At 46.2% G+C, this 26,645-nt stretch overlaps 1 protein-coding gene across 2 annotated transcripts in view; it reads right to left on the reverse strand.

Annotated features, from left to right (window-relative positions):
- Positions 1-26,645, reverse strand: part of RNF220 (ring finger protein 220) — a 45,011-nt gene that overhangs the window by 12,620 nt on the left and 5,746 nt on the right. For both annotated transcript variants that reach the window (XM_009873947.1, XM_009873946.1), the window contains exons 3-6: positions 16,326-16,422; positions 15,759-15,845; positions 14,018-14,073; positions 12,182-12,260 (exon numbers count right to left, since the gene is read on the reverse strand). In XM_009873947.1, the coding sequence (XP_009872249.1) occupies positions 12,182-12,260; positions 14,018-14,073; positions 15,759-15,845; positions 16,326-16,422 (319 nt within the window). The remainder of the gene's footprint in view (positions 1-12,181; positions 12,261-14,017; positions 14,074-15,758; positions 15,846-16,325; positions 16,423-26,645) is intronic.

The following is a 26,645-nucleotide window of genomic DNA, read 5'->3' on the forward strand; positions in this document are numbered from 1 at the left end:
TGCCTTGACCTCGTGCTGGATGCGGGAGGACTCTTTTAACAATTTTGCGCCTCAGCGCTCTGATTTGACGTGTTCGGATAACGTCATTTATCAGCCTCCAGAGAGATGCACTGAGCACAACTGCTGCCAGGAGCAACACCTCGAGCCCCAGCGCTGCTGCTTCCCCGACCACGCCGGCGCGAGCAGCCCCATCGAAACCTGAACCGTCCTCCCTGGCCGAGGATGTATCAAGAAGGCACATCCACACCCTCCTCACTGTGGACTTAGATGCCCACAAACAGGAGAGCCTAAGCGAGAATGTTTATTGAAGAGCAAAAAACATGAAGGAAGGGAGGACTCCTCGAAGGCAGGAATCTTGGTCCTGCACTTCTCTCCGGACTTTGTCGCTAATTCTTCAACAACCTGGTGGTCATAGTCGAGGATGCAAGTCTATGAGACTAGGGAGACAGCAGGTCTTCAGTAATTGTGCCTGATGCACATTCTTCTACTGCTCATGGCATTTTCCTCTGAGCACTGAAAATAAGAACAAACTTTCTTCCTCTGAGCAAAACCTTTGCTTTGTCCAGGTAAATGGCCAGAGGAAAAGCACAAAAATACCGTGGAAGAGGAGAAAGGACCTATCTGTAGCTTTGAGCTGTTACTCAGCAATTACCTCCTGGGAAATCTCCCCTGAGAATTGGCTGATCGGTTGCCCCTCGTCTTTGCAAAAAAAAAAAAACAACAAAAAAACTTTAACCCAAACACTGGTTATTTGTCAAACATTAGCATGCATGTGATCTTTGTTTCTCCAAATTAAATCGAGCAATTCCTACCCGCTGTCCCAGTGGGCAATCACAAGCAATTCCGTTAATTAAATTATCTCTGATTCTGCAGCTCTGGAATCTCTCAATTGACTAAGACTGTGCTTTATCATCAACAAAATACTGGACCAGAAAAGAAACAAAAAAATGCTGATGCAGATTGGCTTCAGTTAACCCTTCCCAGCTGGATATTAAGGGCTGCTCAAGAAACTGTTGGACTGGAATGAGCTCAAGAGCGAGAGCCTCATACCAGAGATACCAGTAGCAGCTGTTCATTTGTGTTTCCTTCCCATTGCACAGAAAAAAAACCCAAAACACCACACCATCACTGTATCGAGCATCCCACGCGTGAGAGTCACAGAGTGTTCGCTGCTGAAGAAGCACAAAAACACCTCAAAGATCAGCAAGACCCTGCAAATCCTCCCCTCATCCAGACCTCACTTGATGTACCCTGCCGTTGCAGAGCCTCCATAAAACATTCCCCTCTGGTTTATTTCAACTGGATATAAATTTTCCTTTCTTCATAAACGGCCACACTGTACACAGCATTCCATAAATTTTTACAATTCCACTGTTTGTATGTACCTTGTAAAAAACGCTTAGCACTGATTAAATGCACAACCAATAAAATTTCATGGGCTACTTTTGACACTTGATATTCTGACCTTCTTCTCTCTCCCTCATACATTTATTTTGTTTTGGTAAACATAGACTGGCAGAGGGGAAAATGTACAGTATGACTGACAAATCCGAGAGTGATGTCTCTATTTTTAAATAAAGCTTTTATCTTTTCTTGTCCGAGGCGGAGAATCTGATCCCAGCAGAACATATATGCCATTTCCCTGCACTGGGGGCAGAGGTCAGGTCACCAGCAGCTTACATATCATATATATTAGAAACAGACTGGTCCATGCTTTGAAGGCAAAGTCAAGCTAAAGAAAGGTTCCAGAAACAGAGAAATTGCTCCCGGTCGTATCCAACTACAGCCACAAATGACAATTATCATAACCACTACTACGCCACAGAAGAGAAAGCCAACCGCAGTCCTCGCTTTGCGGGGCACAAATCTTTAAGACTTGATAAAATGATCCAAAAAATGACCCCAACCTCAGTGCACAACCATTTAATTGCAAGTCTTTTCACGCAGCCAATTTATGTTTGGGTGAGAGGGCAACTTTTTCAGAGTAGAGATGGTGTTTTATGATCCCGTAACACGCTGTGCACGGCTGCCGTGACATCGGGGGGCCCCGGACGGCAGAGCGCGATGCTGCCGTCTTGGCTCGTCTTCAACACAGCTCCCTCCCTGTCGGAGTTTCAATCACTTCACTAAAAACAACTCCAGGTTTTCTGGGACAAGAACGGCTTCTGTTTTTCGACCTGGCAACAGAATCCGCTCCCTCTTTCAACTGAGCAAGCATCACCTGCCGCAAGGGCCACAGCTAAAAATACAGGGAGATTCTTTTGGGTGGGTGAAGGCAGTGGGAAATATACAGACACGAAGGCTTTTTACACTTACGGGCGTGCAAGAACGTAACATGAAGCTGAAAACAGAACTTTGTTAAGCAAAACACTTAAACTGACAACGCAGCTCAAATATTGTCAGCATGTCAAGGCTCTGAAGGAAGCCCCGTGTCAGGCACTGGTGGCAGATTGACTGCGAATCACCCCAGAACATGCGGGCTACCCAACTGGCACGAGGCACCACGATTTTATTTCCCGAGATGAGCTGGCTGGAGCAGAAGGGGCCAGATCCCTACCAGCAGAAAACTGCCCAGCAAAGCTGTTTGCAGCAGAGCCGTGGCAAATCACACCAAGTGAAGTTTAGACCCTCGGTCTGCGAGAGTGCCAGTGCTAAAAGCAAATCTTCTGGCAAGACATCAACATTTTAGGAGGTGGCTTCCCCTTTATTTAGCTAAAAATCTCATTTGTTTGGTTTATTTGTTTTTAGACTAACCTCCTTTAAAAAGGCTGACTTATAATCCTGTAAAACATTGTCACATGTATTGAGGAAATTGGCAAGGATGCTAATTTATTGTCCTCTAGGAAAAAAAAAAAGCCCTCTTTCCTTGATTAATGTATGTTTTTGTATTGTAAGATATTAAAGAATGTTGCTTCACCTGTAATTATAGAGAATAGTTTATTTTGGCAAAGTGCCCTGGCTTCTGGTTGCCAAGTTATGAATAATGCAATGTTCCCCATTCTAATTTCCGTGTTCTAAGTTGTGAATTTGGAGCGGGGTGCATGCAAGGGCACACACGCACAACACCGAGGCTCCCTCCGTCACGAGCGCCTCTATTTTATACTTGCTTGCACAACTTGTTAATGCTGGCATCTGCTTGCCAAATTCAGGGTTTGCTTCTGACTAATTTCATCTCAATGCAAACCAAAAACGTTGTCTCTTTTTTTTCTACCCAAAGAGGAATTATTTCTCTTAGACTTGCACGCACCGTTGCAACACCACTGAGGGGAGCTTACCGCTGCACGAAGGCGTTTTAAGCTGCATTTAGTAGAGACTTGAGTAAAGATTCCCCGAAGAATTTAATGACAGAAGAATTCATTAGGCTTTCCTATCTCCTCCGCCTCTGTAACACAGAACCCAACAATGTCTTTACAGAAGCGGGAAGTAAATTCAGGCGCTGGCTCTTTCTCTCTCTCTTGTTTTTGGCCCGTGTTTTGCTGGGACACATGTGCCCAGCCCCAATCAAAACAGAGACAGATGGCAACGCGGATCATTCAGAAAGGAAGGAGCCTCGGAGTCAGCATGTTTTAGACACATTTGTAGGGCTACGCAGTACCCGCTGGCCACTGGGACTGATTTAAAAAGGCAGCTAGCGAAAGTCTGAGCTTGCGCCAAAATTTTAAATGTGCCATTTGAGCAATTATGGTTCGACATGAAAGCTGGGAGAAAGAATGCGTGGGTCATTCTGATTTCGATTTACAGACTATGTCCCCTGTTCCAAAGAGAAAATAAACGCAATCCCGTTGCTTTACTGGAGCAGCTTTGGCAATAAAGGCAAAAGCCACGCTATGGAATAGTATTCTGCTGCAGCAAGGCTTTGTTGAGGCAGCCCAGGCTGAGTTAGAAAATGATTCTCTAAACAAAGTTCCTAAATTACACATGTAATGTGTTAATCTCTCAGTTCACTTTTCAAGTATATCCTGCAGCCTGGTGACCCTAACTGTATTCCTAACAAATAGATCTGTGAAGGTCTCTATCTTAATACAAGTCGGGGCCACAAAAGGCAGGCGGTGGAAATAGAAAATGCAGCTCCTCTCCCTGCTGAGGCACACTGGCTAGCGAGGTTCCAGCCTACTGAAACTTGCCTCCATCCACAAATAAACACGTTTGGGTTACGACCAAGCTCCACATTTAGCTAGGCAGGTCTATTTTTCTACTGGAAGACTTATGGCAGCTGTAACCCGTCATCTTACTGTGGTCTGGGATTATTGGTAGCTTTGGTTGGATGATCAGGGCACAGGATTAGAAAATATCCCTGAAGTGAAAGAAGAATAGAAAATTCCTCGGGCTGAAAGGCGTTCGGAAGGTTGGGCACGCAGCTGAGTCTTGCAGCCAGCCTTCGCGCAAAACGAAATGCCTTCTACTCCCACGGCCCACATCCAAACAGCCGAAATAAACAGGAAATATCTATGTTACTACAGCAGCGCTTGGACTCATCTGCAACCTTTTAAGGCTTCGCCGCGGAGGTGATACACTTTCCAGAACTTCCATTCATGACTGCTGATTGGAGCTGCACAAGGGCAAGGCGGTAACACATCCTCCAGACAGCTTCCTACAACTGCCGCTGCTGCCCTGCAGCTTTTACACTGTTGCTGTTTCCTTGACGGGGAAAGAAAGGATCAGAATTAGCATCATTTAAGGTAATCGTGCCTTCAAAAAGAACCACGAGGCTATTAAAGGAGGCCACCGCACATTTGTGTCACCGAACCGATTGTGGTCCCAGAGCCAGAAGAGGAAACAGGCAGCGCAGAGGAAGGACAGGTCATGGGTCGGCTATCCAAGGGAAAAGCAGGAACCGTTATGCAATCAACCAGGAAAGAGCAACTTTTCGCAGAGAGAAACCATCGAAAAGGAAGAAAGAAGTGAATGGAGAAATAGGATGAAGAGCTCGCAGTGGTGGGGAATGAAGAAGCTTAGGACAAGCACCGTCCCCGATGCAAAAAAATCATCGCGGCTATTAAACTACGTTAATTACCTTATTTGCTATTTCACTGCTTCTGAAAAGGCAGTGATGGGTTCCGTGTTACAGAGGTGGAGGAGATATGAAAGCACAACAAATTCTTCTGTCATTAATTTCTCTGGGAAATCTTTACCAAGCTCCAACCAAACGTGGATTAAAACTCCTTCGTGCAGCAGTACGCTCCCCTCAGCGGTATTGCAACCGTGCATGCAAGTACAAGAGAAATAATTACAGACTCTACAGTTGTCCCAGACATGGTTTAGTGATAAGTACTACAAACTGGGTGTTGGGGTTTTTTTGGTACTATTTAATATTTATACTTACTAACTATAGTTTAAGAAATGCATAAACTACCAAGAGCCACAATTCCAGCCACCCTGTTGTCCTACGGCAGCTGGCACAGCACAAACGCTTTCCGAGTCGTGCCACAGCGGTCAGTAAGTGCCAAAGAAAGCAGCAGCCCCGTCAGTGCCAGCACGCAGACAGCCTGCGCAGCCGGGGCTGCCCTTCAGCAGATGCGCGGGAGCAGCCGACGAGGCACAACGTGGCCCCTTTTCTGCTCTTCAAGGGAACATTTCCATCCAAATGGAGAAAGCTGCCTACCTAAAAATAATTGTTACTTTTCTCTTGAGAGCATCTGGGCACTGTACGAACGTTTCCTAAGAAAACAAATCAGTTAGGCCTTGCATCTTAATTCTTGCAGCATAGGTAAGGGATGTGAATAATCCTTGAAATATTTTGAGAAGGAACACAGCAGGATCTTCAATGCTCCATCAGAGACGTTGTTAAACATAACAGGCTAATTTTAGGGACGAGTCCTCTGCCTGACAAGCTGTTCACACATCTAAGGGCAGAATTCGTCTGCTAGAAGGCAGCTCTTTGTGTTTTATAAGCTAAAGTTTCTCTTACCTATAGAATAACTCCAGTATTTCACAGGGAATCATCATCCATCTAACTGAAGTACCCTCTAACGGACCATCAGCCTCATATCCCCTTTGAAATAGCACAGCTGAGCACTTGCTGGGCCACGATTTATTTTTTACCTTCTAAGACATCTTGCTAACTCTATAGCTCAATAGTGACAGTCGAATTTCACACTGTGATAGCCCCCCATCGATTTTTCATTCCCAGGAAGCAACTCTACAAATTAAAGTTAACAGCATTTCTGAAACTAAGAAAAAAAAAAGAAAAGAAAAAAAGAAGAGAAAAGAAAAGAAGGGGCAGGCAAAGAGACATGAAGGGCAAGACATCCAAACTGTGCCCCAAAGAGAGGAATAAAATTCCTTCCCGGGGCTTTCACCAGTTATAGGACAGGGATGTTAACACCCCTGAAGCCGGCAGCCACCTTGGGTTTGCAGAAGCTTCAGCTCTAAAACATGCAAGTTCAACAGACCTCAGAGTCCCACCCTGTATGAAGATGTCAAAATGCACAGAAAACTGCCCCAAAGCATGAGAATTAGACCAAATCTCTGGGTGCAACTGCACTAAACAGAGAGACCATGTTCCTCCAGGTCTGAGCTCATACACTCATCCTGCCTCCCCGAGCTTCGTTACCCACCACCTCAGCTTGTGATGAACCACAACACCAACACGATTTCAGCTGGCACAGTGGTAGCAACATTTGAGACCATCATTGGCACACGCAACCTCGACTGAACAGTGAGAAGAGGGAGCAGAGCAAAGGCAGGCAGGCTGGCACTCGGCTCTCCACAGCCACAACCTAGCATCAAGTAACGTCAAAGCCTCACTTCATGAAGAAATGGAGCATCAATCTACGCCCCCTTTCAACACCGAACCCCAGCATACATTATAGACACCTATTACATAGTACTGAATTACTGAAAGGAAGGACTAAAACCTAATAAAGGTAAAAATCCGGACACAAGCAGCACAGCCCAGTAGCGCTCTTTCAGCCTGGCTTTCACAATCCTATGCTTCCTTTCAGCGTCCTGGATCCTGCCTCGAGTTTACACGGGCTCACCCAGAACTGGACGTGCCAGCAGGTCCTGCCCTCTCTCTTAGCAGAACACCAAGGGTTAGTTCATTTACGACTCAAGCGTTCTTGTCTCCCACCAAAGCCTATTACTGGCATGACGCTACGGAGAGCGTGTATCCTCCGGGTGAACTTACAACGGCTTCTGTCTCCCTCTGACACACCAGCTTAAGTGTGGCTCCTTCCCTTTCAGGTCTCTGCTAATCCTCTGGCTTCACACGCACTCTGCTCCCGTCTCGACCCAGGAGCAGGGTCCCCGCGACAGACACTGCTACCTCCCCGACCGCTCTCACACGCTTGACTCTTTGCACAAGGACCCCAAGCTAAACTTTGTTTAATTTTAACTGATGCTCCTTCCTGGCTCCTCTGGAGCTGATGTGTTTGGAACAGTTGGATTGGAAAGAGGTGATGTGGAGGGGTGGGAAGGCGGAGGAAAGAGGAGGCAGGAAAAAATAAAACAAATGCAACTGCTTCTTGCCTCTAAACCCCTCTTTTTAACCCAACAAGCGTCTCACCCAATGAAGCATGAAAAGCATGAAGTGTTATATAAAGAAGATAATTATAAAGGGATTTAATGCTTGGCAGGCTCGTATTGCAAGGTTTATAGTGGAGGTAGCATACTCACTTAAACAGCCTTGTGTCCGGGTTTGCTATTATGCAGGCAGCAGGGCTGGGGCCAAGTGGAATCAGAAACAAGACTTGTTTTACAAAAAAAAAAAAAAAAGCAGCACAGCCCCCTTCCCACCAAGGATGGCAGCTCCAGTCCCACCTCCTTCCACTTCTGTCCCATCCCTGATTAATGATGTTGTCTGCCTGATTTATGACCCACCCCAACAGATTAGAGTTTCCCTCTTCAACCCTTCCCCCCTCCCTCCCCAGAAGGCACAGCCACACTCTGCTGGAAATATTAGAGAATTATTAAATAAACATTCATACGTCATGTCTCTTCCCATACTGAGCTCATCGTAGTCAACGCTCAGCGGCCGGGTCCTGTTTGCTTTGGGGCTGACACCAAACAGCTGGAGTGATTCATGGAGAGGCTGGCTACAATGCTCTGTGCCATATATCATGCTTGCAGCGCTCCCTGCCCCGGCGGAGATAAACTGATCAACCACAACGGGCTGGAATGAATTTATGACAACACAAAATTGAGGAAAACAAATGGGAGGTGACCCAGTGGGCCACTAACCCAGACTCTCTCGCTGGCCTGCAATCTAGTCTGGTGGCAGAAAGCAAAATTGAACATTGGCACTCTGAATTAAGATGCTGGCTTTTAACCCCGGGGAACCTCGGTTTCAAAACGGCACCAGACCCTTGCAGGCGGCATCTCAGGAGGGAGGGGAGAGAAAAGCATTTGGCGGGGAAGGTGCCTTTTGTAGCTCTCTCTGTGCACAACAGGACTTGGACCGAGCACGATGGTGGAGGAGCTGAGGAGGATGTCTGGGCAATCAGGGACCGGCTGCTCTCCCTGAGAAAACTGCATCTTGAGCAGAGGTAGAGGAGCTCCGCTGGTGTGATGCTCTTCTGCTTCTCCCCACGATCCTTCAGCAGCCCAGGGCGTCTCCAAGATACTTCGTGTTGAGATGAGAAAAGCTCAGCAGGGCTGAGACACCTCGCAGTGCTAGGAAGGGAAGGTGGGACCAGTGCCACCTCTCATTCCTTGTGGCTGCCATCCGAAGCTCAGTGCAACACAGATGAGGTCAACAGTGAGAAACCTGCCTGAGCTACCTGGCGGGGCTGCGCAGGACAGCTGGGACCAGCACGTCTCTCACCACCTGGGGCTGCCATCTCCAGTTCAACACAATGCAGATGAGGTCAGCCTGCCCCAGCTACGGATGACCTGGCATGGTGCAAGGATCTGGGCAACAAAACCAGACTTGCCCCAAACCCTGTCTTAGTCGTCTGGAGAAGAGGAGGCTGAGAGGAGACCTTATTGCCCTCTACAACTACCTAAAAGGAGGCTGTAGTGAGGCTGGGGCTGGTCTCTTCTCTCTAATTACTAATGACAGGACAAGGGGAAATGGCCTCAAGTTGCGTCAGGGTAAGTTTAGATTTGGTATTCGGGGTCTTTACTGAACGACTGGTGAAGCACGGGAACAGGCTGCCCAGGGAGGTGGTGGAGTCACCAATCCTGGAGGTGTTTAAAAAAAAGTAGATCTAGCACTTGAGGCTGTGGTGTAGTGGTTAGGTGTGCTGGGATGAAGGTTGGACTAGATGATCTTCAGAGGTCCCTTCCAACCCCGAACATTCTGTGATTCTGTGATATGCAAGGGACTCTTCCATGAAAACCTAAGTTTAGATTAAATTAACTTGCTGAAGCAAAGAGCTTCAGCTACATGCCAAAAGGAGGACTGCCTGCTGTACTGTATTAATGGATTAACAAACAAACAAACAAAACCACGCTGCTCTCCTTGCCTAGACTTATTTTTGGAAGAGGGGAGGGGGAAGGAACATCATTCTTAGGAGAGAGGATCGATACATGGATCACTGCTAATTCTATTAGCCACCACGCTAAAGGGAGAGCACGGCTGACACAGGTGGTAAGCCATGTGCTTCTGGACAATTTTAAAAATGCTAATCAGATGCTACATGGGGTTTAACATGCCAATCAATAACACTCAGATTTAAAGGCAAAAATTAAAGTTACAAACAATGGAGTAAAGCGATGCTGCCAAAAACTTCTTGTAAGCACCGCCCAAAACAAGAAAAATGAAACCAATTTAGCTCCAGATTAAGAAACAGGAACTCGAGATGAATCAATTTAGCCTGTTGGGCTGGGTCGCCATATATCATGGCTCAGCAGTGGAGTGGGAAGCAGCCAGACAGTGTGACACCCTTCCCCCTCCTTTTCTGTAGGCTTCTAGCTCTGATCTCTGTTATCAATTAATTTAACAGAACCCCTCTACACAGACAAGCACACAGAGCATTCAAGACTCCTTAAATGGCAGGACAGAAACTATTTATCACACACAAATCTCAAAGGAAAGAAGAAGAAGAAGAAGGAAAAAAAAAAGCAGCTAGGAATTTTTCACCTGAAACACTGTCTTGTTTTCTCAATCTCAGTGAAATAAAGCACCCTAAATAAAACGCTGTTCTCGCTACTTTCAAAATATCAGCATTATTGGAAAGACTCAGTAAGACACTTAAGGCTTTTCCTGTAATTTCTTATGGGTTTTGCTGGCTTTTCACACCTTTTGCAGGACCAAAGCTTTAGAGGGGGCAAGCTTATTGCAGAGCAAGGCGTGCATGCATACGCGTGCACACACACACACGCACGCGCTTCCCCACTTCACAGCGGCGTTAGCACAAGTGTTGTTTGGAAAGGATTCTGGGATCCTTCAAAAGGTGCTAGCTAAAGCCTCTTTGATCAGATTATTAAAGCTATGTCAATTTTATCACTTGAGCTCAAGTGTTCTGGAAAATGTCAAATCCTTTCAGCTCCTGCAGTTTAAAGGTTTTCAATAGGAGTGGATCTGGGAGGGAGAAGAGCTGCTGCGCTGACAGGCAGGAGGCCCAAAGGGAAGCCAAGCAGCAGCTGAGACAGAGGCTGACAGATTAGGGTAGAAGGGATGAGTGCTTGCCACCAAGACAGCATGCCACGGTTGGCTCACTCTAAGGACAAAGCTGCTTCTGCACCGACCTGCGAGCTCCCCGACTCAGCAGTCCTTGGCCAAAATCCGCTCACTGACAAGCATCGCGCAGCAGACAGCCCACATTTGCTAATAAAAAGCCTTGTAAAAAGGGAAACGCTGAGACAGCAAATCAGGGTTAAAGTTTTCTCTGCAGCAGGGAGCTTCCCCCGTTAATCCGACTGTGAACACACACTTTTTGCCAGGCTGCCTGAACTGTCAGAGATCCCGAAATGTGCCAGGGATGCAACCTCTCAAGTCAGCACCAGGGGTAGGAGGAGAATGAACTACATGAAAAAACCCCACCTTTCTGTAAAGTCACCCTAACACTATCACCAAATTATCAATGGATCTTATCCCCAAAATGTAAATGTCGTCTGTTTAAAAGCCACAATGATCTCATTGCTTTCACCTCATTCAAGGTGTTTTGTCTCTCACTTGATCTTGGGGAAAATATTCTTCATCAGGCAATGATCAGCCTAAAACACTGCCCTATCCCAAGGCAGCAGTGAAGAGCCTGCAGTTTCAGGCTCAGATCGACAAACGTGTCTGAGCAGTAAGTCACCCTAGTAGTGTGCAGAAGGAGGCTGAGGATAGAGGCCGTTATTCAAATGCACAGTACAGATAAAACCATTTGTTTCCATCCCAGACTAGGCTGCAGGATATTCAGCAAGCAGAAGAGGACAGGAAAGGAGATAGCCAGGAGCTCCTGCTCTACTGTATATTCAAACACTGGGACTTAAACTTCTTAATCAACTGGAAGGGCTGCAGGTAAAAAAAAAAATCAGGAATTGAGATATTACTTCTATCAGCAACCACACAAATGTGAAACCTCCATCTTAAGGGAAAAGAAACTCTCTCAGTGAGGCTTCTACCAAGTTACGGGCTGCTGGAACTCCCTTTTGCTGAGAGATGGAACATGCAGGTACCATGGAGAAAACATAAACTATGTGAAGGACTGCCCTCAAAAACCAAGATGCAACCAATGATAAGGTAACTTCTCTAGTAAAAGGAGGATCCCATGATACATTGATAGCAGAATTCTTGCAGAGTGCATCAAAAAAACAAAAAAAAAATCAAAGCACAGCTTGACAAGTCACTTGCTTTTGTCAGGTTAAAGTGGATTTGAACCTCCACCTCCCATCCAAAGTCCCAGCTCTAGTCTAGGCTGTTACGCACCACACAACTTATTTGAAAACGTACCGTAACTAGAATATGGTGAAAAGCACGGATATGTCTATTTACACACTTTAAAAAAAGGCAATTTGCAGCGAAGAAGCCCTTTGGAATCTGCACTCAGTTCCTCATTGCTGGGTACCTGCCCACACAGGTATCTGGGGAGAACTCCCCACAGGCACTCTGCAGACACAGCAGCGGCAAATCAGGACGCTGACAGCTTCAGGTCCAGGCTTTATGTTAGCGTACAACTTCCCTTCTCAGTGGTAAAAGGTTCAAATATGCCTATCCTCAGGCCAGCACTGCTTCTGGGAACAGCAGTAGATGGGACATTACGGCTCCTTAAAACAAGAAAAAAATCAAAGCTATCCATTTTACACTCACTTTTCAATGTCACTATTCTTACAGGTCTTCTGCATGGTCTCCTGTTTACTGCTTTCACCGTTACTCGTTGAGGGCATTTCTGTTGAGGGAAGAACAGACCAATTAGTAAAAGAACATGTGAACATTGCAATGAAATAGTCTGTGTGAGTTATCACTGCAGAAGCAGAGGACCCCGATGAGTCATTTTCCTAAAATTCTCAGAAGGAGAGAGGGGACACCCATGTGATGGGTCCCTGCCTAGCAGGGAGGCTCTCTCTGGACAACATATTTCTATGACGCAGTGCTGAAGACACAATCCCTACCCTCGCCCCACTTCATACTGAATGATCCTCGCACATATACCATTTTTTTAAGCAAGGATTTAATTCAGAAAGGTGTGATGCAGCAGCCACGCCGAAGTGTACTTTTAAAAAGGTGGGTCTGGAGCAAATCCACCCAGCCCAGACCCTGCTCTCAGCTTGTCCTTTTTTTCTGAGATTCCTCAGACACAGACAGGCAGAAAAATATATGCCAGGTAACAAGTATGACAGAACAGTCTGCTCAGAGCTCTCCTAGTACCATCAGGCCCGTAGCTTGTCCCAGCACTGGAGAGTGTGTAAGATACCAGTTGGAGATGAGCCAGATGAACTGTCCTGGGGCCAGCCCCTGGGCTGTAGGTTCAGCTTCAGGTAAAAGGTAGGAAAGAAACAGCTCATAGCAAGTACTATCAGGGCTGCTTCCTCATCACCTCTGTGGCTGTAGTTACTGAAGCTGAAAATACCTACAAGCAAGTGCTCCTACATCAGAGAAAATAAATGTGATTGCCTGTCCCACAGAAGAAAATGCCTGCGATAGATATCCTATGTTCTCCATTTAATCACCATGCCCTTGGCAAAATCGGTCCTACTCAACCCCCCTCCCACTGGCAAGCAGTTATGTCTTGTAGGTACTTTCAAGGCTGGGAATCAAATGCCCAAAGCATTACAGTAACAGAACAGGGAATAAAATCATTGGGACAAGTCTGTTCAGGTCGCTGAGCTTCAGCTCCCTTCCTAAGGGAACTGGAGAAGCACTGCCCAGCTCTAGAAATGGATTTGGCATCTACAGCTGGAAAGCGCCAGGTTTTATTATTCTCATATTTCCACTATGTTGCTGCTGCTTACACTTCCAGTGCTGCTGGCATTAAATAAAAAAAATCGAGCAGTCAAATAGGTTTAACGCCCACACCCCGCTTAGTGCTACGAGCTAATGCATGCAAAGGTACAATTTCACATTCACTTGTTTACTCTGGAGTCCCCACTACAGGTGATGAAGTAGGAGAGATCCTAGAGTTTCCACTCTACATGTGCAGGTTTCAGAGCTGCAGGCTTTTCTTGTCATACAGATGCCAGCAAGGACAAGATCTACCCAACAGATCACGATACAAGTCTCTAGCACACCCTTTTAAAGCAGGGAAGATGGTAAGAAAGCAGTTGAGAAAAATCCAAGTAACAGGCGTCTGTGTAGTTTAAATCCCCACCAGGTGAAGACCACCACGACACAGCCAAACTCAGGTGGCTCCCTCTGTGACAGCTGTTTGTTTTTTAGTGACACAACATTAAGTCAATCCAACCCCTATCTCTTATCACCATATCAGTTAAGGTTGCACGTTTGGGAACTTCCCCTGACCGCCACTGATTACAGTTAATTGTGCTGTAAAGTCCCCAAAAGATAGCGCTATGTGCATACATACCTGCTGGGACTGTGCAAGAGCATTTGTAACTCCCCTTTGTCTAATTACTGGCAATCAGAAGATATGGAATATCTATCCGCCCTCCTGTAGCATACAAATTAATAATTTGCAAGTTCAACACTCACCATCACTGGCCCATTTAGAAAACTCCGGTGTTATTCGAGTACTGGGTGTGCCACCGCTAAAAGAGAAAAGGGCAGAATGCTAAAGGTTGACCATGGAAAACTTTGCTGCTCAGGAAAAACGGCATCTTCCACCCGTCACTTCTCTCTCAATACTCCGGTCCATCAGCCTAGGCTCCAAATGTGTGCAGCTGGCCTGCTGCAGGAGGTGCTTTTGTGCTAGTCCACATTTCCATCAGTGTTCCCCCAGCCTGCACTTCTAGCTGTGACCTCTGCTCAGTCACACGGGAGTTGTGGTGCTGAGTGAAAGCTTGTGATTCAAACAGCACCCATGACCTACGGCTCGTTTTTGAATACACGGTTTCAAAGACGAAAACCTTACTTGGGAACAGAAATCCTCTGTGTTGCAACAGCTTCTCCTTTTAAGAGTAACTTTACACCTCATAAACCCTACCTTTTCCATCTTCCCATTTGAAGTGCAGCAGCACTGAAGGACAGACAACTCCTAATCCTGTCCATTCTCTCGCGAGCCAGTAAGAGACCGTAAGAGAACGGAATCTTCTGAGCAGGCTGCATGCCTGTGACTGTACGACATTTTTGATCTATGAGCTATTACAATTGCACTCAAAAAGTTACACAGGCTCATGTTTCCAGGCATCAGCTACCCCACTGCATTTCCACAGAAACTTGCCAGAATTTCCAAGCCCTTTGACAAGGAACATCATCTCTCCTGTTTTACGGATGGGAAAACAAGTCCAGGAGACATGCAAGGACCCTGCCCAAACTGCAAAACAATGTGCCACGTCACACGAAGGAACTGGCTTCACGTCTTGAGTCGTCTTACCAAGTGTCCACAGCCACTGATATCCTCCTGCTACAAAACCACTGCCCGGGCTGTGAAAGAGCTTCAGCATCTTTGAGGCCCTGCCTGCGGACCAGCACGGATAGCCAAGTATCGAACGGACCAATGGTTTGGATCCAGTGTGGCAAATGCCAATTTTCTATGGAGTGGAACCTAATTTTGAACTAGTGTTTGTGACAGGCTAAGCAGTAAGAAAACTTCATTTCACTGCTCTATCAATCACTTCAACCTTGACCTCACAGGATCCCTCAGTGAAAGAGATAGAGGGGTAATTTAAACCCTGTTTTATGCAGGGCAGAGGGCTTAGAAAGCAATCCTAGCTCCCTGTTAAGACTCATTTTATTTGCCTGAAATGCTTCCCCAAGTGCCTTGAACGCTGGCTGCCTACATTCTCCACGTACGGATGTGGGCAGAGAACACACCCTGCCCTGACCTGCCCCAACCCCAGAGCGAAACACAGAAGGACTAGTATGAATGCTCCACAGCACATAACGTGATGCAATGAAGTCATACCCTGGGTGCCAGAGTCCTGTGCTGAGTAAGATTCAGATGGCACCAGGTTATACTACTACTCCTAAGAGGCCACACTTCATTGTGAAGCAAGATGATGCATAAGGCCTTAGTACAGAACAGTTTGGCAATGCCAGAATTCACTTGCTGTCCGGTGCTGTCCAGGGAGAAGACAGCACTGTCCAGGCAGTCGGGCGGTTAAAGGAGAATGAGTGTGCAGGGAGACTTTATGAATTTCAGAATTTCAGACCCACTCATGCTTCTTTCTAAGTCTCTCTCACTGCAACCCTTGGGCTCAAGTGAATGGGTGTTTTCCACAAACCGAGATTCCCCCAAAGGGATGAAAGTAAATTAGAAAGGAATGATACTTACTTTAAAACAGCACCTCGGAGCGCCTCCCTCTCTTTGGCTTCACCTGGCTCTTCCCCAGTGCAAGGGATAACGTCTGCCTCTGTGTACCTGAACACAAGGCGCTAAGGAACATACAGCCTTGCTGCAGATGGTGAAAAGGCTTTTGAGATGGTTAGGACACCACACGGGATACAGAACAAATTCGTTCCACCTGGGAGCACTTCAAAAGAGGCTAAGGGTAGGGGCTTCAGTCTTAAAGGCTGGTAGAGATTTCAATAACATCTAGTTCTATAGTTATACATTCCCCCTCATCACATCTAAGTCAATATCCGCCTAACATCCTCGCAGGAATTCCTCCTTGATGGCTATTACAGCTGTGGCAGAGCCCACAGCTCTCCTAGAAAGAGCCTGGCTCCCAGATGGAGAATCCCTCCTAGTTCAACTAACACAGTAACTGGAGAAGGCGGTGCCATTTCCAGTAGGGCTGGGCACAGATTATCCACCACTACCCAGGGCAGTGCTATATGAAAGCCATCTGAAGATGCACTTCTGGGTTCCCTCTCAGTAAGAGCCTTTCAAAAACGATACTGTGGTTTCCCGTATTCAAGTGTGTCGTCTCCATCCACATCCAGGTCAGCGTCACTGTCTGGATTCTCCTTGCCGCTGCACATGATAAACCCAGAACCTGGAAGAAAATAAAACACGCGGATGAGCATGTGAATTGGAAATGACGTGTAGGAGATCTCCTAAGGATGGTGCAACATGTCTCTGCAGGCTGTCCTTTGCTCTTTAATAGCCTCACAAAAGGTTCCATCTCCAAAGACTGCATAAGACCAATTTTCAGAAGACTGCTCAGAAAACATTCACAGAAATGCTCTAACTCCCTGGATTTTATGCTCTAAAATGCACCTCAATATTGAAAACAGAACACTCTTGAGCTCTTGCTTTCCACACGATTTATTTTAAAGTTGAAGACACTGGAATGAACCTTCTCTCAAAGGCAGGAAAAAAATGAAGCAACGTAGAGTAGACTGATTTTTCATAGAAGAGGTTAACACAAAAAGTACACAGCTAGGAAGTAAGAGAAGGCCACAAGGATATTCTGAATTAGTCCTTAATTCAGATGCAGAGGGCAGGCAGAAGCTAAAATACAGTTCAAAATACCTTTTGCTTTTTTAAATGCATTCAGTCACGGCACACATTTTTACAGTATAAAACAGTTAAGAACAGCAAACCTGTTTCTAGGAGGGGGAAAAAAAAAAAAAAATCAGACTTCACAGTCGTTAGCAGCTCCGTACAAGCACTTCTTACATGAGCAAATTCCACTGCAAGTTAACAGGAGTCCTGCACTTCCAATACAGGTGGATCAGGCAGGAGCCCAGTCCCAGCTCCAGCAGGAAGCAACTGTGTAATAATTGTCACTTCCTAACAATACACACACTTATTCTGGATCTCAAGCATTTTGTTGACTGCGTTATTGCTGATTCTAACCAGGCTTCTTTTAATTGAATCTGTGTGCAAACACTTCCAAAGACAAACCTTCATGTGGTATTTGCTTCCCAAGGTTTACTAACAGAAGGGAAACTAAGAACGACATGTATTTACTCTCTCTGAGATCTATCACTTGCTATGCTCTCTCCCATGAGACTGGAAATTGAGAAAAGATCTTCAGATCTTCCGAATCCAAGTGTAGTGCAAGGTCCTCATTCACTAGTGCAAGGTCCTCATTCATGTTCAGTTCTACAGATCTAAGCTGTTTGGGGACATAAGCTACACAGGTAGAAATTTGGTCTCTCTGGCTCCCACCAGTACACTCCTTCCAGACAGCAGACTTGGACAGCCAGCTCACAGACAGAGGGTACCTGCTGCAGCTTGAAGGACCTGGTTGGTGACCTAAGGCTGTGGCTAAACCAGCAAGCACGTCCCATGTGCACACACAGACAGTAAGGCAGATGTAGCCTTGGCTTTGCACAAATGCCCCCAAAGGGGTACATTTCCGCACTGGTTCTAAATGCAGAAGACAGGCTAAAATTAATGTAGCGGCACTGAATGTACGGTGCACATCTGAAGAATGAGGACATTTCCAAACGTTAGGGTAGCTCTTTCAGCACTACAGATGTCTGAGTCTGCCTGTTCCACCAGGCTCTCAGGCAGCAGGGTCACACAAGCTTGTGCTGTCAGCAGCAGACTTGCTCTTTCCCAGCACAGAGCAAGCTGTATTTCTAACAGTTTGTATCCGTGCAGAGAGCAGGGCAAGGCAAAGGTCTCATTTCCAAGGACACCACGCAGACACAGTTCTTTATTGTCGCTCTCCAGGAATGGATGCTCTCACTGATTCATTAAGCCTCCAATAAAATTTGTTTATATGGATTTGATATTTCTCTTCCCTGAATATAAAGAAGGTCCTTAACGGGTGATAACCACAGCACGACGATGATTTTAAGACTAACCTTTCCCTAGGAGCATAAACTACCTTTTACTTCTAAGTAATTGCCAGCCTTAATTTTTAGAGGAGGTAACACAACTTGCAGCGACGACACAGCATCCGCCGCCCGCTCTGGGTACCGCAGGAGCCCTGCTCACAGGTGAGCTCGGTGGGGCAGCCCTCTTCCAGCAGAGCCCTTGGGAAGCGTCGCAGATACGGGCTGCACGCTGCCAGCCAGCACGTGCCACGAGCTGCCTTCTCTTGCTGCGACGGCTCATCTAGTAAATCCTGCCTCCTTCAGTCCATCACAACATTTGGGAGAAGATTTAGAGGTGGAAGAGAGACCTGTCGAAGAACCTGGGTAGTCTTTCAAAGCTGCCTTAGCGATGGGGTGGTAATTTACAGGCACGGCATTTAACCCGCAGTAACAGCACCCCCTGCACCTGGCATTACTTTAGCCCATCACTCCTCAAAGGCCATAAACTTTGGACATACAGGTCTTCATTTTTCTTGTAGCTGTGGGAAACACAAATCATGCAAAGCTGGAGCTGTGACTTGGCCAGTCCCAGAGGCGATCTGAACATCAGCCAGACGACGACTACATGGAGCAAGTGCCTTGGGGGTGGGTGGTCAGGAGAAGATGTCCAAAAGAGTGGATGTAAATGGGACTGCTCCTTGTCTTCCTCTCTCTCTGCAAGGATGCCATGCACACAGCACACACACACATCTTACCATCAATTTTGTTTCCGAGTGACTCAAGCCAACTAGTGCTTTATGGTTAGAGCTTAAGAAAAGAAGATCTGGTTACAGGAATACAATTTACAAATATTGAGGCACTCTGACTTCAGAATCCCTGTGTCCTTGCTCTCAAAACCTTTGTACTTAAGAAAATCCCTTCTAAGTCTGAAAGTAAAACACTCCAGAGCTTTTGCTGCATCTGGCTCTATACTAGGAGCTGCTGCATTGCCAACCCTCCCTACACAGGCTGGGTACAGGGGAAGGTTTTGGGCAGTACATGTTAGGATGACACTGGGAGGATCCACTGGAGCATTGCAGTTGGAGAGGAGGGTACAGCAGAAAAGTTTGTAAGTTAAGATGAGGGGCAGAAGGGCAAATTTTCTTTTCTGATCAAACAAGGACTTTCAGGCCAGAGTCCAACAGAAGCTACAATAAAGTGATTCAACTCTCAAGATTTTCACCAAATATGGATTTTGGGTTGGCTTTTTTTTTTTTGACTAGCTGCAGACCATTGCAACACGGTAAAAAAACCCCAACTGATTCAGAAACTGCATGCTAAACAAAGTAGCCTCCAGAAAAGAATCTGAATACAAGCTATGCTACCAGTTTTAGGACTTCTGAGACTCCTGTAAAAAACCAAAACCCACAAAATACGTTTCCAGTATGAATCAGAAGATTCATTAATCCCAGTACTGCCACTGCACGCAGAAGAACAATGGACAGGATGCAAAGCTTGGTCCGGCATCACCTGCGGAGCGAATGGCCTGCAACCGGCATCCTTATGCCCTTTCATCTGCAGCTGGGACGGATTTTGAGGCAAATTCCAGTGGGCTGGGGTCTGGTGCCACAATTTCGACCCGACCCTCCTCGTCTAACTTCCTGGGGTTGCTTCCATGCACAAAGCCAGTGAAAACACCCACGCAGCTGTTCAAATATTTGACGTCTGAACTGCTTGACATTATTCATTCATCTCAGGCTCATTCAAACCAGATTTCTGGACAAGTGCTGTTATAAATGGATTAAGAGGACCACTAAATGCAAGGTAAGATCACACCTGCTTCTCACTAACTCAGCCCAAGTGTAAAGAGGGCTCACAACCTCCAGCTCCTGCCAGCATCCTACACCACGTGTCCAGGAGAGAGGAAAAAGTGAAATGGAACTCGGAGGGCATTGAGCAGAATAAAAAGGCCTTTGCAACAGCATCGTTTCAGACCTACTAGAAGAGAACCAGGAGCATCCAGAAGAACCCTTACCATCACGATCAGGTGATGTGCAATTCAATAGCACGCACTGGGAATGGAGAAGGGTTCCCCCAGCAGGGCTCGGCTTCTGAAGGTCACACAGTAATTCACGGCCACGAGCAACACTGCCTAGAGGGGACCTCTAAAGCCAGTCCTGCTATCCAGAGGTCAGTGCTCAGGACCAGAATATATCCCAACGTGTCAATAAAGTGAAATCCAACAACTGAATGCGAAGTTGTGAGTTTGACCTAGGAATTCACAAGAGACGTGATCTGTTATTCACGGACGCAGCTGCACTCTTACAAGGAGAGTTACAGAAGGCCTGAGGAATGTAATTCCACGTGTGATTTTGAAACTGCTGCTTTCCAATGAAAAAAGAACAAACCAAATTGCAGATGCTCCTGTATCTTTCCCTTTCCTTGTTCAAGCATTTTTTCGCTCTTGCCACGTATCTGATAGGAGGCAACCGCTTGTCATACACTGCCAGTCCCGATACAATTAGCCTCCTGATGCTAAAGCAGCACAATTCTCTGACAGTCTTAATCCCAGCTGCCTCCTTAAGGTCCAGACAAACAGGAGTGAGCAGGCAGGTCAGACGCCAGGGCCATTAAGCAGAGAAAAAACAAAGTTACAGCTCTGTCTCCAATCCCCATTGCTCTTGTAGCCAGGTGCTCTGACAAGCAATTCCAGCACTGGTATTGAGTGGCACCTCTATAAACCCTGTGACAGTTTGGGAGACAAACTCCCCCATCAATCAGAATGTACCTATCAAGATCACTTACCTAGAGCGCCCGCCACCCTCCAGCACTGTGTACACAGCTTTGCTTGGGCTGGCCTCGGAGCAGTCTGCCTGAGCATCAATTCGAGGTAGCTTCTGAAAAATTTAGGTACTCTACACAAGCAACAGTGTTTCTGGAATACTGACTCAGAGGTCTGAAAAGCAGAAAAAAAAAAATCCGCTTCGCTGCTTCCAGGTTGCAGGCACTGGCATGCTACAGGAATCAGCTGAGCTTGAAGAAGACTGAAAAACACTTTCCACTTTCTTCCATGTGTCTACTAACAATGGCTGGAGACAAATCTCATCCTAAACCCTTTTTACCCCTTTCTGCAAGTTGTCATAACACTTTCTGTTTTCCTGAGCCGCCCTCTACCCCTAAACACCCTCTCGGACCTCTGCACCGCTTCTCCAGTCTTCCCTCCTTTGTGCAATCCCCCTGACGACCGGTCACCGCAACATCTCCCAAGTGAATGGTGGCTCGAGCTGAGATCGGGAGTCATTAACATGACATATAAGCAGATTCACAGGACAGATAAAAGGGTCTGACATTCAAGTCCCTCCTTTTCTCCGGCATGTTCAGTGGCAGATGGTGCGAGCGACAACATATGCCGCTTCAGGTGCTGGCGGCACTGCTGTCTCCACGAGCTCGCCCGCAGACCGGCAGCCTCCGGAGCAGAAAGGTCAAACAATCAGACCAGTGCACGCCTGAACCACCACAGCCAAGTTCCCCTGGCACAGGTAGGAAAGCACAGACCTACAGGCCCCACATCTCTGCTTGTCCAGCTCCCTTCAGGACAGATAAATTAGTTTTGGAGGCCAGCTGTTCTGTATACATTTAATTACCCCTCCAAACAAGACCGAGGAAAACAAAAATCAAGATGTTTTGTTATTTGCACCACCATTATGAATGCTGCTCACGCAGAGATCAAACTCATCTGGACAACCAGTGTTTTCTCCTGTTTGGCCGTCAAGGAACGGTGAAGGGGTTGAACCTGCACTGAAACTGCTCTAGAAATGCTGAATTTTGTGTAAATTCTGTAAGTGGGTCTAAATCCCAATCCATTTCAGGGGCACGCAGCTCTACTGGGGCCCGTTTTGGCTGGGAAGAGGCATTCATTCTGCTTTGCAGGTAATTTACACGTGTTCAGGAAAGAAGAAAAAAAGCTTCTCGTAAATCTCCAGAACTGTAGCCTTTGCTAATTACACTCCTTGCAGTGACCCCCTTCTGCACAACCTCCCTTTCCAGCACGTTCACTCTATTTTCTTAACGAAATGTCACTCGTTGGCTTCTTGGAGAGTAAAAACAATGAAGGCAATAAAAGTAGTTTATGCAGACACACGGCCAGGCCTCACACACACTTCCCGAGAATGGCTCTAAACTGGGTTTATTTCATCAGCTGCTGAAGTATCCCAAACCAGCACTAAGAGGACAAGGTGGCATGGATGCAGTTTTTATTTTAAAAGGCATTTGGGAAGAAAGAGAAAGCCGTTAGAGATTCTTCAAAACAAGAGGAAGGCAGAGATGAGGCCATGCTGAACAGCAGTATTTCTGCAGATCTGTAACACTTCCCCAGATGTATTTTTGGACAGTGAAATTGTTCTCCCATTATTTCCTAGCACAAATCGGGATAGAATAGTTCTTACGGTGACTTTCCCAGCCTGTTGCAGGAAAAATGACATTCACAGGCTATGAAAGGCTGCTTGCAGGATGAGGGTTTCATTTCTCTGGAGCCAGATCTATTTCAAGCAAAACGGTGATTTACCTGGAAAACTGACACCCAGCTGTGTCATTACAGTGTGCACCTGAAACAGCAGATGCATCCATCTGATGCCGTCGATTAGCTCCCACAGAGGCACAAATGGGCTGCCAGAGACTGCTTACTAGCATCTTGGATGCTCGCAGTGATCTTCGCTAACAGATCAGAGGAACAGCTGCCTTTAAAGAAAGGGCCATATAATTTTATGACCATTAACAACATTTTGCAGCAGCGTGCTGAACAAAGGGCAGGCGAGCTCCGCTGTACAGGGTAAGAGCCAGCTGCTGCAAGGCTTGGGGAAGAGGTTTCCCCACCCCTCGCTGCACCGAGGAGCATTCCCGAGATTTCTTTTATGCCTCTCTGTAACCCATCAGGTAACGAACAGATTGTGGCTGCAGAGAGGAAAACGGACTCGGTCCAAAGGTGTGATATGGTGCGTCCATTCACGCACGGCTGCCTCCTGAGAAACCTCATGCCAGCACAATGGACTTAAGGTGAGAAGAGTTTCACGTCTATCTCAAAGGCTGCTCTTCAAAACCCAGAGCTAAAAGTACAAAAGCAGCAGCAACGGCCACGGTCTTTGCAGCTCTGGCTCGTTTTCCACAGTCGAGGAAAGGTGGATCTGAAAGCTTTTGTTCCCCTGGGGAGAGGGTGGAAACAAACAGAAAAGGAAGAGGGAGAATTAAAGTAATCTTGAATCACTAAGCAGATTCACATCACTGGATCAATAAGCACCACTGACAGGGATCACAGGAATGTCGCAACTTTGCCAATAATAAAGCAGCACAGCAGAGCTTGGAGGATGACTTTTCTAAGGCAGCCGAGCATGAAGCAGCGAGGCTGGTGAACAGCTGGAAGTGACACCCTGGCTTACGGCGGGTCCCTGCCAGCAGCGGGGCTTGATGCAGTTTGCTTTAAATAATGATGAGCACCGAGATTGTATTCGTGGAGGAAAGGCAGCCAAGGACTGGAAAAAACAAGGGCTGAATTTCACGGGCCAAACCCATGTGCTCTTCCCCCCCGCAACTAATTCTCTTCTAGGTTGGAAAGAAGAAAGAAAAATCAGTGCTAATTTAATCAATTGATCAGCCTATTGATTGCAAAACTGGAGCTGCTAGTTAGCCATGTGCTGTAATGCCCTCAACTCTGAAACCACAAAACACACCATTGATTTCTTCACTTCCAGCTCCAAAAACAAGAAATAGAGCCGGGCTTTCAGCAGAAAAGCAACTTCCTCATCCAGGGACAGGATGCGAGCAACGAAGAGGAGAGGCCAGGAAACAGGGACAGCCCATCTTGCGAGGTTCAAAGTGAAATTAGTTACAGATGCAGTCACAGTGTCTTGTGTAAACTCTATCGATTGGGTGGCTGACAGTCTTGGGAGCCTCCATACTAGGACAATCAATCGGGCTGCAGTGTCACCTGCCACTTTGCTGAACAGTTGACAATGCAATTATCCAGTGTGGAGGCAGGGAGTTGGCGTGTGTCAAACGCAGTTAGCCACTTTCCGGGCACTACTCGATAACGCGTTTCACCGCCGAGCGTAAGAGACGACATGCGGAGACAGGAGCTGTTTAGAGCCATCGAGACCCGTGCTCGCTTTTTCCTTTCGAAGAATCCCACTGCCCCTGACTTAACAACTGTATTCTAAAATGCTATTAAAATCACGTCAATCAATCGCTGGCTGAAGCTTGACCTGAGTCTCCAAGAAGTAAGTTGCAGTTCCAGCAAAACTGCAGACACTTGGAAAAAAATTTTTTTTTTTAAAAAAAATAATCGAGTGACTGCCTTAAAGCCTGGGACTTTTAAATAGATAGAGCAGATAGATCGCTTGCAAAATGGATCGTGGAGAGCAGCTGAGCAAGCGCAGCAGATGGGAGTGGAAGATCTTACGCCGCATGTCTGAGATCTAGGGAAATTGAAGTCTAAAGGGATGCTGTCAACTTGAAACCCAGCCCATTTCAAATAACTGAGTAGTTTCAGGTGCTCTACCTGCTCCGTTACTCCCCCTGTCAATTTTCACAGTGTTACAACTGCATTTTCTGTTTGCTTTTTAATTAATTTTTTTCCTGCCTCCTCTGTTGCTGGGTGACAGACATCCCTTTTCCTCCCCCAAGTACAATACATAAGACTGTCACACGGAGAGAATTCCCCTTCTTCCCACAGAAAATCTTTCCTCGGTTAGAGTGGCTGTCAGCCTTACGTAAATCAGCAAGGCTTAGTTGACTGTGCTCATTTCAGCTAATGTGTTCTGGCAGCTTGAGCATAAAAATTAGGTTCTTACATTTTTGCACGCGTTCAAGTTAACGAACATGTACTACCAACAATCAGGACTTTTAAAAGCTATAAGCACCATCTTTTCCCCCCACTTAAAGTGATTTTTACTTTGCCAAGCCCAATTGATTACTTCGTGTTCCAAAATGAAGAAAACATGGTTCCTTGAAGCATTATATGAACTTTAAACACACACGATATCAAGCATCAACTACATGACAGGTCATGCTGGCTTTTGTACAAAAGGTAGGAATTCTGAATTTCTTTCTTTTTAAATCATATATTATTCTCATCTGTTTTTCCTGCTCACTAAAGTCAACTTCTGATATTAATATGCAGTGCAATAGCCACAGAATCCCTCATTCTCCACGAACTGTGGAGAAATTGTCAGGTATAGCCCACCTGATTATTGTGTATAACACTATGTAAACAGATCCAGTTACCATTTTTAGGTCAAGTATTACCTTAAGGGCAAGTACTTGCTCTCAAAGCAGAGAGGTGCAAACATTAAGGAGTGGTTGGGGTACTCCAGCAGACCTATCAGTACTATAGCAACGGAGGGATTACCAGGATTACCACTATTTTACACAAGAGCCGAGGTAAGGCATACAAGCGCTCTGGGACTCAGCAACCTTCTAAAGGAGGGGAATAAGGCACAGAACAAGCACTTGAGAAACGTGACATTTACACATCTTGCCCACCTGGACGCTTACAGCAGGTAGAAGTGACCCACAGAAGGTAGCAAACTAAATACAGGAAGGCTAAAATACCGAGATTTGAGGGGCTGGGAAGGATGCTCAGGTGTACAGATGCATTCACCTTAGAGACTAAGCAATGAGGGACTCTCACACCGGAAACACGACTGAGAAAGGCACTGACCTGAGCTCCTGCTAAGTGGGAGGAAGATTAAGAATTCATTATGGCAAAGATTCCCTATACTCTTACCACAGACTGCTCTTGCATCCAAGCTGAAGTTTGTTTTAGCCTGCCAGGGTAAAATGAATGAATTCTGACTCATCAACATGAAAACGAGGAAGATTATTCTAGTTACTAGATCATTCTTCCAAAAGGTCTAAATATGCCAGCAACATCTTCTACTACCCAGTCTCTTAAGGGAGGTCACACTTTCATTGTACAGCTCAAATTCTTTTGCTGAATTTGAGTAGATCAGTTTATAGCCTCTGACTAATGATCTTAAACACAGCCTGAACCTCCTGGCATGAAAAAAAATGGAAAGTTTCCTCGTCTCCTGAAGGTCTCATTATATTTTGTCTGGAAAAGAGGGCACAGCTGGCTACTAGGTGAGACTCTACAGCAAGACTTTTAAGCTGTGTCACCAGCTTTGCTACTATCTTTGTAACACTAGAGAAGATGCTTCTCCATGCTTCAGTTTCCACACGCACGTCAAACAAAGATTTTTGGGGAATTTCGTTGTAGAGTTTAATATTCAGAAAATTGCGCTGAGAAGTGCAACTGAGTTTTCCTCCTCTGTTTGGAGCTTTCTACCAGGAAGTTACCAGAGACAAGCAAAGTCATTGTGTTCACAAACACCTGCTGCTGAGGCAGGAGAACTGAAAAGCTTTTACCTACGTTCTGAGGACAGGACCTCACACTCGAGAGCTCGCTTCTAATGTTCCACGTAATTAGGAAGGGAACAAATTAGAGGAGCATATAGCTATTGCCCCAACACTCTTT

This window comes from Apaloderma vittatum, unplaced genomic scaffold (genome assembly GCF_000703405.1).
Source record: "Apaloderma vittatum isolate BGI_N311 unplaced genomic scaffold, ASM70340v1 scaffold17687, whole genome shotgun sequence".
NCBI lineage: Eukaryota > Metazoa > Chordata > Aves > Trogoniformes > Trogonidae > Apaloderma > Apaloderma vittatum.